The 18,917-nt window shown below is 39.7% G+C and overlaps 1 protein-coding gene across 8 annotated transcripts in view; it reads right to left on the bottom strand.

Moving 5' to 3' along the window:
• The window catches only part of GIT2 (GIT ArfGAP 2), a 50,815-nt gene that overhangs the window by 14,925 nt on the left and 16,973 nt on the right, over positions 1-18,917 (bottom strand). For 4 of the 8 annotated variants that reach the window (XM_034791322.1, XM_034791327.1, XM_034791323.1 and 1 more), the window contains 8 exons: positions 14,955-15,003; positions 12,540-12,612; positions 12,101-12,198; positions 11,286-11,397; positions 10,020-10,162; positions 9,014-9,163; positions 4,840-5,088; positions 3,019-3,108 (listed from right to left, as the gene is read on the bottom strand). In XM_034791322.1, the coding sequence (XP_034647213.1) occupies positions 3,019-3,108; positions 4,840-5,088; positions 9,014-9,163; positions 10,020-10,162; positions 11,286-11,397; positions 12,101-12,198; positions 12,540-12,612; positions 14,955-15,003 (964 nt within the window). Of the gene's footprint in view, positions 1-3,018; positions 3,109-4,839; positions 5,089-9,013; positions 9,164-10,019; positions 10,163-11,285; positions 11,398-12,100; positions 12,199-12,539; positions 12,613-14,954; positions 15,007-18,917 lie in introns of all 8 variants that reach the window. The other 4 variants (XM_034791321.1, XM_034791324.1, XM_034791325.1 and 1 more) reach the window with 3 other exon arrangements.

The following is an 18,917-nucleotide window of genomic DNA, read 5'->3' as shown; positions in this document are numbered from 1 at the left end:
TCAAGGGACTCTCCAGTGATGGATTTTAAAGGAAGGTTCGAATCAGCATGCTTAACACGCACTTTCCATTATAACAGGCACGAATGAGGCTAAGCCTGATAGACAACTCTTTCTATTATTCTTATTTACAGAGGTGCCCCCATGTGCTAGGTGCTTTCCAAACACTAAAGGACAGTTCCTGCTCTGAACAACTCAAATGAAAGAATTTCTATCCAATTTACAGTTACCTTGCATGGAAAGAAACCTAAATTGTGGTGTTCTTTTGATTACATCTAGTAAGGTAACTAGAGAAGACAGAATCTGAAAACAATGCTAGGCAGACTCTGACAATATAAAGCTGTATGTAATAGCATTTGTATGGCATTTATTTATCAGCTGGTAGGCAGATAAAAACTGTTTGCTAAATGGCAAAGCTGAACACTCTGGTCACAAACAAAAACAGCCAGTTAAAAAACCCAGGACTTAGCCTTAGTATTGGAATTAGAGATGTGTAAGGTAGGATTAACACCCCTCCCCTCCACACACACAAATATCTGAGCAAGTTTTTAGTTCCAGTAATAAATTAACTGTACCCCAATTGGCAAGTCACACTTTACTGTGAAGAAAGACAGCCACTTAAAGATTTGTCATCTGCTACTATTCCATGTAAAGCAAGTATTTTTCAGATTGGGCAGAAATCGCCAGGTCACTTGTAGTCAGAATTAACTTGTGTTCTGAGGTTTTAAAGAGGGACTTTCATGCTGAAGAAAACAAATATCTGGCTAAAAAAATAAGCAACTGAAAGGCAAATGAATCCTCCAAATGTTGCTATACAAAGCTCTATTCCTCACAGTTCAACTGTTAAATAATAAAGCTTGAGTTGAGACACTGCATAGCTGCCAAAGAAACAGACTGATACAGTGTTAGCTACAGGATTGTGATTTCACTGCGGAATCAGACACACGGAACAGTTGGGCTAAAAAGGGAGGGAAAGTCTTTTAAAGAAAGGTATCTCCAAAAATAGCCACGTTTTAAAAAGTCATCTATGAATGCTTTTCTCCTTTAATTTGCTCCTGTGAAAGTCCTGATTTAATATTGAAAAGTGGAGCTTAAATCAATAACACACAATACTACAAAATGGGTTCTGTCAACCTACCCATAAATATATTTATATAAAACAGACATAAAAGTATAGGAAGAATACAAATATATTAAGTAGTATATAGCAATAATAGTTACATCCATTAAAGACACTTAATAACTGCGGATCCAAGCTGCAGATGAGAAATGAAATTCACTCACTGTGGTGACCCAAGGTGATTCAAACTTATGCGAACGTTTCATCTTGCTCAAAGAGTGTGTAAAAGATATCAGTTTTCAAATGATAAATTATTCTGAAATATGCTGAATAAACATGTGTAGCAAGAATCTATTTGTTAAAAGCACAGTTCTTATACAATGATTACCTTGTAGTTGGGGCTTGTTCAGATAGCATTATTCTGCAATTTTTTGGATACATAGAAATATTTCTAAGATCCCACACAGCAGGCATGACCAGTCTACTGAATCAGATTGTTCAATCAGCCAACCATCCCTAACCTTGCGATTTTGTAGTGAGGATACTTCATTCTGTGCTTCTATTAATTGTCTTCACATTGGGTTGGATTTAAGACTGCAGTGGAACAGTGTATAACAAGGATGAGAATACTGCAGGGGTTCTCAAACTTCATTGCACCGCCATCCCGGGAGGGAGGCAAAGCGAAAGCCTGACTTCCCCAAGCTGGGGGGCCAAAGCCGAATCCCAATGGCTTCAACCCCAGGCAGGGGGTCTATAATCTTAGCCCCGTTGCCCAGGGCTGAAGCCCTCGGGCTTGGGCTTTGGCCCTGGGTCGCAGCAAGTCTAAGCCAGCCATGGCGACACCCATTAAAATGGGGTCGCGACCCACTTTGGGATCCCAACCCACAGTTTGAGAACCGCTGGAATATAGCATACTTATCTGTTTCATATTTCAATGTTTTCATAAAAACGTACATAATCACAGAATCATAGGGATGGAAGGGACCTCAAGAGGTCATCTAATCCTGTCCCCTGCACTCCTGGCAGGACTAAGTATTATCTAGACCATAATGTCTTGATGAACCCTGCAGTTCTGAATCAAAACTGTTCATTCATGAGTCAGAAACAATGCAAATAGAGGTATCTTTGGGATACCATAGACTTTTATAGTTCAATTAAAATCCCATAATGTAATGGCTCCTTTTTTTTTTTTAAAGTCAGTGCAGTGCTTTTGTAAGGTCCTAGAAACCAATGTTTGTTGATTCTCAGGCCGCAGCGATATAAGCTACCTCTAACATTGTGCCATGAATGTACTTTTAATCCTGACCTAAAAGAAGCATTGCTAAGAATGAATTCAGTCTCCAGGCCCATTCAAGCCTTAGCCTCTTTCAGTACCACCAGTAAAAGGGCTACACAATGTTAAACCAAGTGGTGGGTGATATGGATGCTTGTCTGATATAACTGGACAAAGAGCTCACTCATTTCAAACAGTCTACTAAACAGCTGTCAAAAAGTAACATCTCTGTCCATCAGTACCAACCTGGACTGGATGCAAAGTGGTGACCTCTAGAGGTAACAGGCTCCATAGCTTTTACTAACCCTTTGAGCATACCTGTGTCCCATGCAATGCATTTTAGTCAGCAGAAAAAGTACATACTGATATTTCATGAGCCAGTAAGTGCCTGCTAAATTACTTTTCTTCAGCCACCAGCTCATTTTCAATAGCATATTGTGGGATAAGTTATCTGGAGCAACTTGTGCGTGGTGTTAAATGCTACAGGTATTTTAGTTGGTGTGAAGTTAGACAAGAGTGAAGCAAGTGTATCCATAGTATGTGGCAAAAGAAACTGAAAGTGATGAAGTGCTGCTTCATGCAGGGATGAAGGCCAGCTAGCAGATAGAGGGGAAAGGACAGAGGCACAAGGCTTCCAGGGAGATGGCCACCTCCTCCAGGTAACAGACCAATTCAGAAGGTACTTAACCCTTCGTGTGCTTTCATCCCTTGACCAGGAAAGCGTGGAGGGGAAGGAAGGCAGAGATGAAGAGGAGGTCACAAACGCACTCCTCCCGATCTAAAAAAAAAAGGGGGAGGGGAGAGAAACACTCGGGAAAACAAAAAAACCTCACAGATACTCTGAAAATAACTTTTAAACATATGTGCATTTTAAAAATTGGATAAATCAAAGAGATGACATGATCAGAATGACTGAGAAAACTGACTGAGCTAGACTGGACTTGTAACTCCAGCAAAATGCATTTGACTTCTTCAAGCTACTTCTGGTATCAGTATTAAAAGGTGTTGAATTCCAAAGTAAACAAATACATTCACCAAAATGTGAAGTTAAAATTCTGCTTCTGCAAAGGCGTTCATTTAACTAATATATCCCACTAGGATTCAGTAGAAAGATTTTATTAAAGGAAAAAATAGTATGTTTCTGTAACCAAGTTTCACAAGAAAGAAAGCAATGCTTTAGAACTGTTAGTTCTAAACCAACAAGACGTTAACAAATGAGAAGTTTCAGGAACCTATGAAGCTTTCTTACACTTTGAATAAATTGCTGTGTACAAAAGAATTCCGACATTTCTTGCTGCAGGAACTGACTTTATACTGAAATCTTTCACAGCATGTCAACATAATCTATGATGATATCACTTTTATCATCTAGTTTGAATTTCTAATAAGCACTTTATTATTTCCAGCAGTTTGAGAAGTCCCATACTTGTTCATCAGACTGAAAAACATCCAAGCTCGTGGCATTAATGTCGGATGGTTCAGCATCATCTGCCAAAATGGCACTTCTTGTAAAATACTTTAGACATTCATGACTACTGCTTGCATGAAGCATTTTGTTTTATATCCACATGGCATTTTTTTCAAGCCAGGAAAGAAATTTCAACTTTCAAACAATTAAGCAGTCTCTTTCAAATGCATTTAATGTTTGCAATTGAGGAGAATACAAGATAGTGCTGCCTCACAGACAACATATTGACAAAGCCTTAAAATCCTGATTCACATCAGCAAAAAATACTGCCACACATTTCCCCCTGCCTCTGGCAATTTAAAAAAGATATGATAAAGAATGAACTCTTGAGTGTTGGTGTATTTTTTGTTGTCAGTCTAGAATGCAAATTCCTTAGAGCAGAATCAGTGCTTATGCTGACCACACTATTGGAACTTTAATAATTTAGGAAAGTACTAATCAGGACAGACTTGGCCACCTAAAAAACTAGGCTGTGAACACTAGAGTTAAAAACATACAAAGTAAGAGACAATAATGAAAAGCTATATTGCAGAGAGATCCATGAAAGTAAACTCTCTTCCAAGAAAGGGTTGGGTGCTTCGATGTAGCATTTCTAATCATGAGCGATCTTCAGCAAAGTTCAATCCTAGTGTTTTCAAAAGGCTTGCAAGTTCTACATATAAGCACATACCGGTATGCCCCAAGATCAGAGATCCACAAACTACACCTATATCTTGTTAAATTCTGGGTTTCTCTCTCCTACTTTTGAAACATTCATGCCTGCATATACTGGCAAATATATTGTGGCTAAAGGAAATAGTTGAGCAGAAGTCAAAAGCTTCAATTTACATATCAGAGAATTATGTTACAGCTTTTATTCTTCAAACCATCAAGCTCCTGCAGACATGTTAATACAGCAAACAGTGATAATTCTTACGGTTTTACTTTACTAGGAGGCAGACAGGCTAGAGATTTTGGTAAATAATCAAGTAAACAAACAGAGTTGCAATAGAAAAAGCTAAACATACGAAGAAGAGCAGAAGCATTAGCAGTTTTACTTACCTGTGGAGGGAAAGGCTGCAGTCTTGTTATGCTCTCTTCTGGATATGTGACTTCTCCCATTGGGAGGTAGGGTTTCTGACCCGATCCAGTCTCATACATAGACATAGGTCTGCTACCTCGTGCAGATGGTCGTCGCTTTAAAGAAGAATGATTGTTGGGGTCTGTGTATTCAGATCCAGTTTGGACCTGATATATATTGGTTGTGGCCTGTCTTCTGAGGTTCGTATTTTCACTCTGTAGTGTTTGAAGCTGAAAGAAATGTTTAGCAGTGGGACTTTGTTTTTCTACAGCAAGCAAACGGAGTATACAAATACAGCTTGTCACCTTAAAAACAAATCCAGCTAGCTGTTACCAGATTTTATTATTATTTTTAAATGGAATTTTCTCTCAAAATCTACTTCATTTGCTCAGACAAAAATATTTGACTGCAGGTCTGGTAGATTTATAAGTGTCAGTTTCAACTTACTATTCTTTCAGTTGGGATGCAAGTCAAATGGGATCTTACATTTGGCTGTTGCAGTTAAAAGCATAAGATCCATTTCCAGGTTAGTTGTATTTTTACATAAATTTTTCGTTACCACGAAGGCTGTTTAAACAACAGAAAAATAAATTCTTTTCAAGCAAAGCACTCCAGTTCAGCAAACCGTCGCTACAGTCACTTAAAGATGACTTAAATAAAGCCTCTGAATATGCAACTGCTAAAATTATAGCACAGATACAGCACAAAGAAAACTTAGAGCTTGCTTTGCAAAGCAAGAGGACAGTGGAGTTAAGGTTACAAAAACAGGATATCAGCTACTGCTTTCTAAGAAGCCAACAAGACTATTATTAAAATCTGTGGGTGGGGAAAAGTGCAGCAATTTAAACTTTGCTGTAGAAGAAAATTTCTCAGAATAAGTTTGCTATATTAACACATCATGAAGAAAACTGCCAATATTTAAATATTATATACATCTTCTCAAACAATATATGGAGCATACGGTTTCAGACAGCTGATGGCCATTCATTAGGAGTCACAATATTCGGTATTTACTTGCATTTTGCTTTGCGTCATGTGAACCTTCAAGAAAATCAGTCTGTGCTGTAAAATCGTAGTCTGCCTGACACTGTCCAGTACCCAGAAGTGAAGATTCTGACTAGCATCCTGAAGCCATTTAAAATATTGCCTCTTCCCACTCTGTGCAGTCTGTCATACCATGTATTGTGTGTTAAGATTTAAGGATCAGTAAAGAGCAATGCTAACTCCTTAAAAGTTTGTCATTTTATTACAATCAAGCAGGTCCATGCTGCACAATCTCCTTTTCCCTTTATTTTTCACCACATATTTTATAAACCAGGTGTGGTATAATTTCAGCTGTCTGCTGTTTTTCATCTATTGGCATATCAGATCAATTCACCACTGTCACTGTTTAAGTTCACAAACAAGTGCCCATGTGTCAGAAAGTCATCTGTTTTTCATAAGAACACCCTTTCACTTGATTTAGGGAGAACCCACCCATAAGTGACATACACCAATAGAGGCTCTGCCTCTTCTTTAATTGGTATCTTTTTCAAGTAACTGAAGTGTGAGAAATTAGATACATATCATGCTACTAGACAACTAGACGAGACAGACAATTTTTAGCTTATATATTTAAATTTAATCTATGCCTAAAATATCAAATAAACCTACGCCAATTAAGAGACCAAGGGCCATATTCTCCAATGAGATCTGGCTCCTTTGCTCTGTTCAGGTTCTGCAAAGCATTTAGATTCTGACCACAAATGGCCAGCAGAAAACTACCCTGCCATAGGGCAACTTCTTATTGGCCTAAAGCTACTGTAGCTAGGTACTATGCCATCCATCCCCCTTCCCCTTGGAGCAGAGGGTAAGGAGGAGCCATGTCAGGGATGGTGTCCCTAGCCTCTGTTGGCCAGAAGCTGGGACTGGGCGACAGGGGATGGATCACTTGATCATTACCTGTTCTGTTCATTCCCTCTGAGGCACCTGGCATTGGCCACTGTCGGAAGACAGGATACTGGGCTAGATGGACCTGACCCAGTATGGCCGTTCTTATGAGCTTTGCTATGCCTAGCTGTCATTGGTGTAAGTCACTAAGCCAGTGACAAATTAGTGCAGCCCCATAGCTGTTCTAAACATCACTGGATCTGGGGCAGCACAAACTGATCCTCAGAATGAGGGAGCTATGACTGGCTCTCTGATGCATCCTATTCCCCTCATCTGCTGCACAGGAAAATCTGGCCCATCTCCTCCCACTATGCTGTATCAATGTACTAAAATCCTAATGTACAATGGATACCTCACTCCTACAGCAAAAGCTTTTTCTAAGATTAGGTTCCTTAAAGCATAAATTTATCTCTAAACCAAAAATGAATTCAAATGATGCAGACAGCTGCTTAATCAAGACACCTGCAAAAGCAGCAAAGAAGTCCCATACGATGTCTTAGGTTCCTCTATAAATTTTGGGTTCCAACAGAGATCTCAAAGACAAAAACAGGTATCTGTACATATAACTGCCCTCTTTATATGCACAGATGTGTTTTGCATCTGCTGTTACCTGCTATGTGAGAAAGCAACTTGGACAATAACATTTGAAACCATGTCCCAACTGCTCAGTTGATCAGGTTAGGGATATAGCTGAAGATATTCTCAAGCCATGAATTAGACTGGTATTAAATCCTAATAGCTCAGAGGCCCACAAACACTCCAGGCTCTTGAAAGCAGCAGCACTGCACAGTGGCATCGTGCCAGGACACTGGAGAAAGCAGGTAGGACAATCTTTCTAGTCCTCATCGACAGGGGAGAGGGATAGCTCAGTGGTTTGAGCGTTGGCCTGCTAAACCCAGGGTTGTGAGTTCAATCCTTGAGGGGGCCATTTAGGGATCTGGGGCAAAAATCTGTCTGGGGCTTGGTCCTGCTTTGAACAGGGGGTTGGACTAGATGACCTCCTGAGGTCCCTTCCAACCCTGATATTCTATGATAACTCTTGCGCTACCTTAGGAAAGTTGACATCTCCAGTACTGTAGCTTGACAGCACCTCTGGGCTGGTTTTCTCTACAATTATAGAATACTGCAGTTACAATTATGTGTCATTCCACAGCTGCGCAACTTCAAGGGGGACTGGTTTTATGTCAATTAATGGAATCCCTTCCTGACAAAGTAGACAGGACAGCATGGCAAACAAATCCAGAATAAGGAACAGACAGTGCAGATCACCGAAAAAATAAAACCAAAAACAAATACTGAGAGTAAGCAATTAGTTATAGGTTTTTAAAAGGTATCCACATGTACACTGACCCACTGAAAAAACATACAACTAATCCTGTACGTTTTGGGTACTAGATCTTACCTCATTTGAATGTCGGCCAACTAGTTAAATTCTAGAATCTTAATGACTTTCTAGTATCAGTAACTGATAGCCTGCAGACAGAGGAAGTTTATGCACCAAAAAATCTAGTGGGTCTTTTCCATTTTCAGCAATTCTGTTTTCTTCCCCTGCAATGAACTTTTGCACCTTAGCTTCCAGTCACTCTGTTTGGTGGAGATCGTCCCATAAAGCTGTCCATGTTTTCTTAAAACCTAGCAGATATCTTAGCATACACGTAGACCAACATTATAGCTAGTTCGATGAAGACAACTAATTTGCAAGCATGTGATGTACTATATTTGTTACAGTGACCTTTTCTACACTAGGATTTGAAGGTCTGGTAGCCTGGCTTTTAACATATGCTTAACTGGTCTTGTAGGCAATAGAGAGTTTTAAAATGTGTATAAGCACTAGCCCTTATTATTGGATTAAATAAGTGACCTAACAGAAAGCAGAAAGTAGACGGGAATAAAGTGCACCATCAGCTGTTTCCAAAGCCTCAAACAATTGCTCATTTTGAAACAAGACAATGGAATGAGGGTTTTTTAAACAATGGTTTGGGAATAAGGAAAAATCAATGAAGTTGAACTAAACAGTTCCCGATAACACCTTCCATGAAAGATGAAACATTAAGAGTTTGCTCTGCATGGATATACTCATTTTTGTTACATCAAGTCCAAAATAGTTCTGATTTGTCAAAATATTTTGACTGGTCTTCACACATGGTCCTTTATTTTATATTTATATAAAAATTAACCTCATTAGCTATAGGATTTTAATTTTGCTTATGTTACTATACTTGTTACCTTTTTCTGCATGGTTCTCAGTTCATCACTCAAGTTGATGTTCACCTTCATTAACTGCTGTATCTTTACCTCAGAAGCCACCAAAGCATTCTTAACTTGCATATATTCTTGTGCTGTCACTGGTCCATCTGACAAGTCTGAATCCAGGCTCTATAAATAAAATAAATTATCAGATAAAATACTTACCACACCTATAAGACAGACAATCTACCGTAAGGAAGCAAAACAGCAATGATGTTAACAGATTTCCAAAACTGACTTGACATGAGTCACCGAGGAAAGTAACAACCACCTAACAGCACACTTTACACACAACTAAAGCTATGGACCATCTCAGAAGAAACCTGGTCTCAATTAATTCTTAGCTCATTTACATGCAATAATATTAGCCTTGGGATTTCAAAAAAGAAAAGGATGATATTTAATAAAGATTTTGATTAAAAAAATACATGGACTAGTATTTGATATTCTGGCTCTTACTATTCACATTAGTTTACGGGTTAGAGCAGGGGAGGAAGCCAAGATTCTTACGTTCTATTCCCTGTCTTATTGGATTATTTTCAGGAATTATTTCATCTCTCAGCGTTCATTTATCCATCTGTATTTGCTATCTCATTGATATGTAGGTGAAATTTAATGTAAAGTATTTTGAGATATTCTGATGAAAGAAGCCAAGTGACATAATACACTAACTGCTGAAGTGCTTTTGAATTTGTGCTAGTGGGTTCATAGTTTGTCTCCAAATGAAATAAATTCTGTAAGGGACTCATTTTTAGAACTGTTTTATTAATGCTTCATTTACAAATGTTTTAAGTCGTATTTCTGATCCTGCATAGAGATTTTATAGAATGTGGGAAGCGACTGTGAAATGGAGTTGAAATAACATGAACACTTACACAGGTGTTTAACTTCACTCACATGAGTTCTCCAATTGATTTCAATGTAAGCACATACATAAATATTTGCAAGAACGGGGTTTAATAGCCTACATCATTACTAAACCTACCTTCTGTCTATTTGCTTTTGCTGCATTTGCTTCCAGATCTGTATCTTCATCTGATGCAACACTGTCATAATCAGGCTGGTCGTTATCTTGACTCTCACTACTATGCTGACTGCTGATAGATTTCAATATCAGTTCCACATTTTCTATAAACAAAAATGAGTTAATTAGGATTTGTATGCAGAATTGGTTTATGTTGTTTAATAATATCAGAAGAGAACTTCAAGCAGACTAAAAGAAAACATGAAGAGAAATGTTAGGACAAAAAATTATTCTGTTGCTAACAGAAAAAGAAAAATATTAAGTTAGCGCCATCTAGTGTGACTAGATTATCATTACCTACAACAGCCAAATCTACAGTAGCAGTGAAAGATTAATTCTGCAGTCTTTAATTTTATTCCTTTGACCTCCTTGAAGTATTTAGGTAACTTCAAGTAACTAAGGAGAATTAAGGTTTACGAGCTAACTTAACACACTTCACACAGTGAAGAAAATAAGGTACGAAATAGAATGAGATTGCCAACATATCTACATCACTATTCAGTTGGGTAATACAGGGAAATTGTATAAAAAAATATGATCTTTTGGCATCTCTTTAGAGAGAATATTTTTGTATTTAAATGTTTGCTTCATATCTTTAGTGTTGGAACTACAGCTGTGTGTTACTTTTTGATTGCTGTTTTAAATGGTTGTACTCTGATATCAGCGAGCTTCAGATATGCTCAAACAGCACAGAAAGTGAGCATTTGCAAGCAACCTAACACTTAGCAAGTTCTAAAGCATGTTCTCAAGCAGAGTCCCAAATTTAGACAAGTGTCCATAATCCCTATAACACTGGCATTTTCCTGATCAACATTCCATTGATTGGTAGAGATACAGTTATAGAATTTCTGGTCTCCGAAGATTTAGGAAGCCACCTGGGGAATTCCACAGAATGCTGTTCTATACCATCAGAAAGGACACTTCTGGATTGCGTACATGTCTCAAGTCCATTTAGTTAGAAATATCACTCTTAATATTCAAGTCTTCTATAATTAAGCATTACTCTTGAGCTCAAATGCGCTGTCATCAGCAAACACTACTGGCCTCTTTACATCAAATCAAATCATACACCCAAGGCTTTATAGCGATGACTATAATTTGTTTACTCATTTCAAAAAATGATCAAGTCACATGATGTACTTCTAGATAATGAATTAGTAGAACTGTAATTTCAGTGATACCACAGCAAGTATAGAAGATTAGACAATTAGTCAAAAACATATTCACCTTTAGAGCCAGTGACAGGATTCCCTTGTTGTCTTCGCTTGGCATCACTTAGAATGTCTATAACTAGTGTAGCAAATTCATGGGCATTAAACCGAGCTAGTTTCTGTCTTCCCTAAAACATAGAACAAGGTGCAAAAAGTTACACAGGATACCATTTACGGACATAGCAATTTCTTGGCAAAACAGATACATAGTAACAGCATTTGTGCATCATAATTAAAACTCTTTGTATTTATATTATAACCCCATTCTCAGGGTTTTAAAAATGTCCTGCAAACATTTGTTTTCATAAAAACTGCATACAAAGATGACTACCTAGAAGCAATATTAGTGTGTTTACAATAGTTAACTTTTTGTATTAACATTAATATAGTATCTTATCTTAAAATACATTGGTTGCAAAAAAAACTGACGCATCACCATCTGCTTAATCACACTTCTGTATGTATTTATTTTAAATTACACACACACACACACACTTGCTACAAGTAACACCCAAGATTACTGTAACAGAAAGATATGGGAAACAGTGCCTCTATTTTTCCCTACTTTGTTTCATTCAGTTTCATCATTTTCCCTGTATGGTGAGTTGATTACTCAGTTTCCCCTGCTTTGTGAAAGATTCAAATAAGGGAGAGGAATACTTTTTTTAAAAAAATTAGGGAAATGTATCTGCAAAACCAAGAAATCAGGGCAGATGTAATGTGAAACTATTGTAAACTCTTAAGTGGAGTGTCCCTTTCCCCCCAGTTTATTAAATACCTGCACAACGTTAATAAAACTCTTTTGTAACACTCACAAACAAGATAACTTACCTGATTCCGTGTTGAAGAATACTCAGGATTTACAGGAAGAAAAGGGACAAGCGTGGTCTCAGTCACCAGTGTACTGTGATTCTGAGTAGCAAGCCAAACTGTTTACAGAGAAAACAGAGCCAGTGTTGGAGCAGCTTCACCCCATGAAACATCTACTCATTGAACTAGGTCAAGAGATCAGAGTTTCAACACTAAGCGTAATCAGAGTCAAAGGAACTGCTTTTTCTGAGAGTTCTCCACGCAGTAAAATAATTAGAAAAACTTATTTTATACCCCAATATAAAACTGAACACTCATTACATGTAGTAGAAACTAAGTACCAATCAACTCCTAAACACAAAAATTACTTCACCCATAGCTTTTAGTGGCACTAGCACCTTATGTGTAACATAGCATTTCAAGTGTTAACTACATAGATATTTCAGAAAGCCTTATTCACCTGCGTCTGTTTCCCGCCTGTCAACTTCATCATATACATCCATGGCAAGTTCTTCAAATAAGTGGTTACTTAGCTAAAAATAAGAATGAAGTGATTAAGGATTCGGTAGCAATAAATCAACCCCCCAAAATCTCTTATGCTGCAGAAAGCAAATGTGCATGTCTGTGCTCGGGAGACAGACAATCTGTTACTTTTGCAGCCCAGGAAGCACTGACTGACTGCCAGAGTGAAGCTGTTCAATATCCAAAGCAGCGTGAGAGCCTGCTGGGTGCTGGATCCAGACCAGCCGTTCTCAAACTGTGGGTCGCGACCCCACTTTAATGGGGTTGCCAGGGCTGGCGTTAGACTTGCTGTGGTTGGACCCCCACCACATGGGCTGAAGCTGAAGCCTGAGCCCTACCGCCTGGTGCTGAAGCCGAAGCCCGAGGGCTTCAGCCCTGGGCAGCGGGGCTCAGGTTACAGGCCCCCCCACCCAGGGCTGAAGCCCTTTGGCTTTGCCCCCCACCCCCACCAGGGCTCAGGCAGGCTCAGGCTTCAGTCCCCTCTCCTGGGGTCATATAGTAATTTTTGTTGTCAGAAGGGGGTCGCGGTGCGATGAACTTTGAGACCCCCTGCTCTAGACAGATCAGGCCTGTTCTACAGCCAGCCAGTACAGATAAAGGAAAACGGACTTTTTTCCCTGACCTCACGAGAGTCCCAGCCCTTCCAATAATAATATATTGGGGGAGGAGAGAGGGAGGTATTTCTATGATTAAATGAGCAGAGCAGGCTTAAGTAGTGATTATTTGTTCCAGAATTTATTCCTAATGTGAACAGTTCAAGAGAGATGTTTATGTTTGGAATGAGAGACCTGTTGAGAGATCTGAGATTGTGTAACCCAGGGGTCGGCAACCTTTCAGAAGTGGTGTGCCAAATCGTCATTCATTCACTCTAATTTAAGGTTTCACGTGCCAGGAATACATTTTAATGTTTTTAGACGGTCTCTTTCTATAAGTCTGTAATATATAACTAAACTATTGTTGTATGTAAAGTAAATAAGGTTTTTAAAATGTTTAAGATGCTTCATTTAAAATTAAATTAAAATGCAGAGCCCCCCAGACCAGTGGCCAGGACCCAGGCAGCGTGAGTGCCACTGAAAATCAGCTTGCGTGCCGAAGGCGGCACGCGTGCCAGAGGTTGCCTACCCCTGGTGTAAACTAAGGTTTCAGGGTTATTCTAGTATTTTTATTCAGGTAGAGGGACCCTGGGACCTCACAGTGGCCAGTAATATAAATTGCTAATTAAAAACTGTAAAAATGCATGAGTGAATGCAGTCCAACTTCCTTCCCCCACTACAAGACAAATAGGCAGGGTCAACTTAACCCGCTTCCTGGGATCTGACTTCATTTACAAAGAAACTAATAAATCCCAGACCAAATCACCCCACTTTCCCAGGCGTGGCTGCTCCTCGGCCTCCCCCCAGGGCTGTTTGGCCCAAGACCTTCTCTAGCCGAAGAGTTACTCCCAACCTATGTCCCGGGTGGAGTTAACAACAGCTACAATGAATCAGCAAGAGTACATCTACATTTACTTACAGGGTTGTAATGCCTGCTAACAGAGTGGGTTTAAAGTGGAGATAGGGCTCAATTTTGGAGGGTTTGTATTTGGCTGAAATTCTTTTTTCCTATACTGCATTTTGTTCTCCAGACATATTGCCCAGTTTAATCAGAAGTTTCACTGCCATCACTATAATCTTTGCAGAAAACCACATTACTGCATAAGAGGATGATACAAAAGTCATTCTTCCCCAATTTACTAAACTTTCATCCCCTGAAGAAAAGTCAGACGGAAATAGTTGAAAATTCTCTCTTCGGAGGGAACACTGATGGTATTAAGAGCAGGCCCAATAGATTCTCAACCTGTCTTAAGCAGGAATTGGTTTGGAAAGTATTTTTAAAAAGATACTAGATGAACTAGTATTAAAGGCAATTGTATCAGGCAAACACTAATACAGCTATACTTACTTCTCAAAAAGTTAAAGGCAAATAAAATAACATTTGAGCATGCAGCGTATGTATGAACACAAAGGCATGAGATAATATAAAATTAAAGGTCATTAGTTTGAGATAACATTATTAATGAGAGGCAGAATCAGAGATCTTACTTGCAGTTCTTCCTAAACACAAATACATTTCATCTCCCATCCACCAGCAAATATTGAGTTTTTTTATTTCCCCCCTCATGCCTTTTTCAGTCTCCTTCCATGTTTGCTTTGAATGTATCAGTTAATATGGAAGTGATATTTGTATAGGCAGGAACTAACAAAAACCACAGTGCATTATAGTCAGTAACAACTTGGGAGATGAAGTACAGAAGTCTGCCATGTTACTAAGACTACATGTGGCATAGCATAGGTTAAGTAGAGGCTTTACTTACAGACTGAAGCTTCTTCTTAGCTGCTTTTGCCAATTCAGACAAATCTAGACTGCTATGGAAACAAGAAGTGATCACTATATCTACAACAATGAAGAGGTCAGTATGAACAGCAATTCTTTATTGCGAAGTTTCTCCATAAAAAGTCAGTTCATTTTCATTTGACACTTCTTTGAATGTTACAAAGACTACACATTTTTTCAAACTCTAAGGGCTTGTTTACACATGAAAATTAATCCAGAATAAGGCAGAGTGTAATTTTAAGGCAGATTAACCATTCCTGATTTTCTCCACGTGCAGATGCTCTTATTCTGGAGAGTGCATCCGCACATGGATTTACATCAGGAATGTAGAAAAGCCCGAAGAGTTTAACTTACATTTCAGGCACATGCATGCAACGTTGTTGTAGCTATGTTGGTCCCAGGATATTAGAGAGACAAGGTGGGTGTGATAATATCTTTTATAGAACCAACTTCTGTTGGTGAGAGAAACAAACTTTTGAGCTACACAAAGCTCTTCTTCAGGCCTGGGAAAGGCACTCCGAGCATCACAGCTAAATATGAGATGGAACAGATAGTTTAGCATAAGTACTTAGCACATATTCTAAGACAGTGTTTCTCAACCTTTTTGATACCAGGCACCAGCTCGCTGCCTTCTTAAATTGTGTCAGGAAGATCTCAGGAACCGGTGCCAGTCCACGGACTGGTTGTTGAGAAACACTGTTCTAAGTGACCATTCAAGGTGAAGTGGTTTGTTACCACCCCTGTAGTCATAGAACAAAAATAGGGGGGCTAGTGGGTTACATATTGTTTTAATAAACCATAAATCCAGTGTCTTTTTTTAAGACATGATTTTCAGTGTCTAGCAAAGTTATGAATTTAAGCTCTCTGGCTCATCTTTTGAAGATGTGCAGATTTCCTTTGAGAATGCGGATTGACAGGTCAGATACAGAGGGGTCACTTTGTGACAAGTTTTCACTCACATGTGACAGGGGGTGTTTTTGTTTTTTATCATTTTTCTGTGAGAGTTTGAGAGCATAGTGATTGTCTGGTTTCACCTCATAGTTGTGTGATAGGACCCAGAGGTATGTGTAGGACCCAGAGGTCTTGAAAGGTGTGTTGTGGGAGGACGACAATAATTGTAGCAATGGAGCTATGGATGCAGCTTTTGCATCTGTTCTTCTGGCAAGGACTGGTGCTGCTCTGAGTTGGTGTGTCCGGGTGTGTCTGTGGGGAGCTTGCTTCTGATGATGAAGTTGAGGGGTTTTTTGAAGGTCAGAAGAAGGGGTTCAAGAAAGATTTCTTTCAAGATAGGGTCCCCATCAAGTATGGATTGTACCTCTTTGATGATACCCCGTATGGGTTCCAGTGTGGGGTTGAAGGTGACAACTAGGGGTGGGTGGTTGGAGGGGGTTTTGTTTTATTTCTGTATTGAAACAGGTTCTCTTGGGATGTTTGGGCGGCCTGTTCCATGATGCGATTTACTTCTCTAGTAGAGCGTCCTTGTTTAGTGAAGATGGTTTTGAGTGTGCTAAGGTGTATATCCCGGACTGTGATATCTGAGTGCCTGGCTGTAGGCAACAGATTTCTTGCTGTGTTTGCGGTGGTTACTATGAAGATAGGTGTGGTTGTCCTTGGATTTCTTGTACATAGTTGTTCCAGGACACACAGAATCAAGTGGCTATTAAAATTCCAAATGGCAATCCTGTACATCTAAAGAGGCAGAATGTGTTATAGGACACTGAAATGCTCCTAGAGGGAAGTTTAAAAATAAATACTCTTCTGACCATGCCCTAAAAAACAATGTCCTGTCAACTAATGAACAGCTGTAATAAACCCACAAGGATTATTTTACTTGATTAGTGGTAGAGGTGGGTACCACCAGGTGAATAAATGTGTTAAAGCACTAAGGCCTCATCTCAAAGTCACCCACAAGATGTATTGACTAACTATGAAGCAATCCTCTGATATTAGCTTCCTGTCTCAAGATTGACACACAAATTGCAAACTTTGTGGTTAGAACAAAAACAGAACTTAATGTGGAAACCCCAGACCCAGAAAGTCAACAAATAGTGAGCTCACTGTATATTACTGGGTGGAATCCCCCCCCCAGCACAGACACAAAATCCTTTCAGTAGAACTTCTTCCAAAGAACTTTGTGAAGGAAAGACTCAAATAAGGTAGTTTGATGGAAGGCTCTGGGTAAGTTCCTGCAAGCAATTATCCTAGATGAAGATAAAGAGGAAGAAATGCCCAATGGAGAGGGCACTATACAGCAGTGAGAGACCAAAGTTCTACTGCAGGCCGTATAACCTGATATGTGATCTTGAACAAATCACTTCACCTCTCTTTGCCTCCGTTTCACCCTATGTAAAATGGGCCTTTTGATAGGGAAATCTCTTACCAATAGTTTCCTTTCTGTTAGCAGTATCTCCCACAATTCTTTAGGTCTGGGCTGCTCTCCTTTCTCTGTAGCTCATGGAGGCAAATCAGAGTTTTGGAGCCACACAGCCATGCCCCCTCAGCTTCTGCTTGCTTCCAGATGAGTTATTTCCAAGCTGTAAAACTTGCATAAGATCATTAACAAATAAATATTACACAGATAATGAACTATGTACATTAGACCAAGGAAGGTTGTCATATGGTAATGATCTCACTTAATATCTGATCTTTGACTCACGAGCCATCCAGCGTGGATACAATTGTGGGAAATGCTGCTAGCAGAAAGGAAATTATTGGTAAGAAATTTCCTGCTATGCAGCCCAGCATCTCCCACAATTCCTGATGTCTGGGAAGAATGTTATAGAAAAGGCCAAAAAAGGAAAACTGTATCCATCCTCATCTATATTTGCTCAAAGGGCGCAATCATTTCTGGTCCACCGCCTGCTGCACCTTCCTGCCAAAGGATGCCTCTGTAGAGGCCAGGAAGCCCAGCTAGTAGTGCTTAATAAAGGTGGGAGCATTTGACCAGCATTACAAATTTCTGCTGTGGAGGCAGTTAGCTCTTTCTGCCCATGAGGTCGCCAGGGATCACATGGAGCATGCCCTAACATTCTGGAACTGGAATCTCCAATGCTTTTTTTGCTTCCACAATGCATAGTCTAACCCACTACCAATAGAGAAATGAAAGCTCTGAGTCCTTTCATGGAAGGATACAAACAAGGCACCTGATCTCCTTGTGGACTCTGTTCAAGGCAAATTTTCAGAGCCCTTCTGACATCTAAAGTGTGCCACCTCTCCGTGGTGGGATGCTGTGGCCTTGGACAGAATAAAGGTAGAACCATCTCTTGGGAACCGTGGAAAGAAGAGCTCACCTTCGGGACCAATGATTTTGGAATTCTGAGCACCACCTTGTCCTCATGAAACATGCCGCAAAGTTCCTGCATAGAGAGCACTGCCAGCTCTAATGCTTGCCTGTTGGATGTGATGGCTATCAAAACAAGTTTTGATGGACAAATAATGCTGACTAACATCAGTGGTTTGAAGGGTTTGTCGGGGCTCTCAGTCCCACTTGGGAAAAAAAGTTCTAACTGCCAGACTGGCTAACTGCACTTCCCTAAGGAATCTGGCTACGTGGGGGTTCTTTGCCAGAGAACCGCTGGATCCTGAAAACATCACACTACTAAGGGCAGACACCTGACAAGTAACAGTGTTGGGCTGGAGACCTTTGTCAAAAACTTCTTGGAGAAAACCCAAGATAGCCAGAATTCCCGAATTTCTTGGGTTTGCTTCATGTTCCTGGCACAAGATGCAAAACTTGGTTCAGACAGAGGAATTCAAGGTTGATACTCTTCTAGGAGAAAGAAGTGTTCTGACGACTTTGGAGGACAGACTCAATGATACTAGTGTTTCCCTTTCAATAGCCAGGCTGTTCAATACAGCTGGTTCAGGTCCAGATAAAGCAGAAGGACCTTATGGGAGGACGTCCTGTCCCATTGCGAGCTGTAGCAGCAGTCCCTATTTCAGC

The sequence above is a fragment of the Trachemys scripta genome, chromosome 15 (genome assembly GCF_013100865.1).
Source record: "Trachemys scripta elegans isolate TJP31775 chromosome 15, CAS_Tse_1.0, whole genome shotgun sequence".
Taxonomy (NCBI): Eukaryota; Metazoa; Chordata; order Testudines; family Emydidae; genus Trachemys; species Trachemys scripta.
This window is presented reverse-complemented; position numbering and strand designations above follow the sequence as displayed.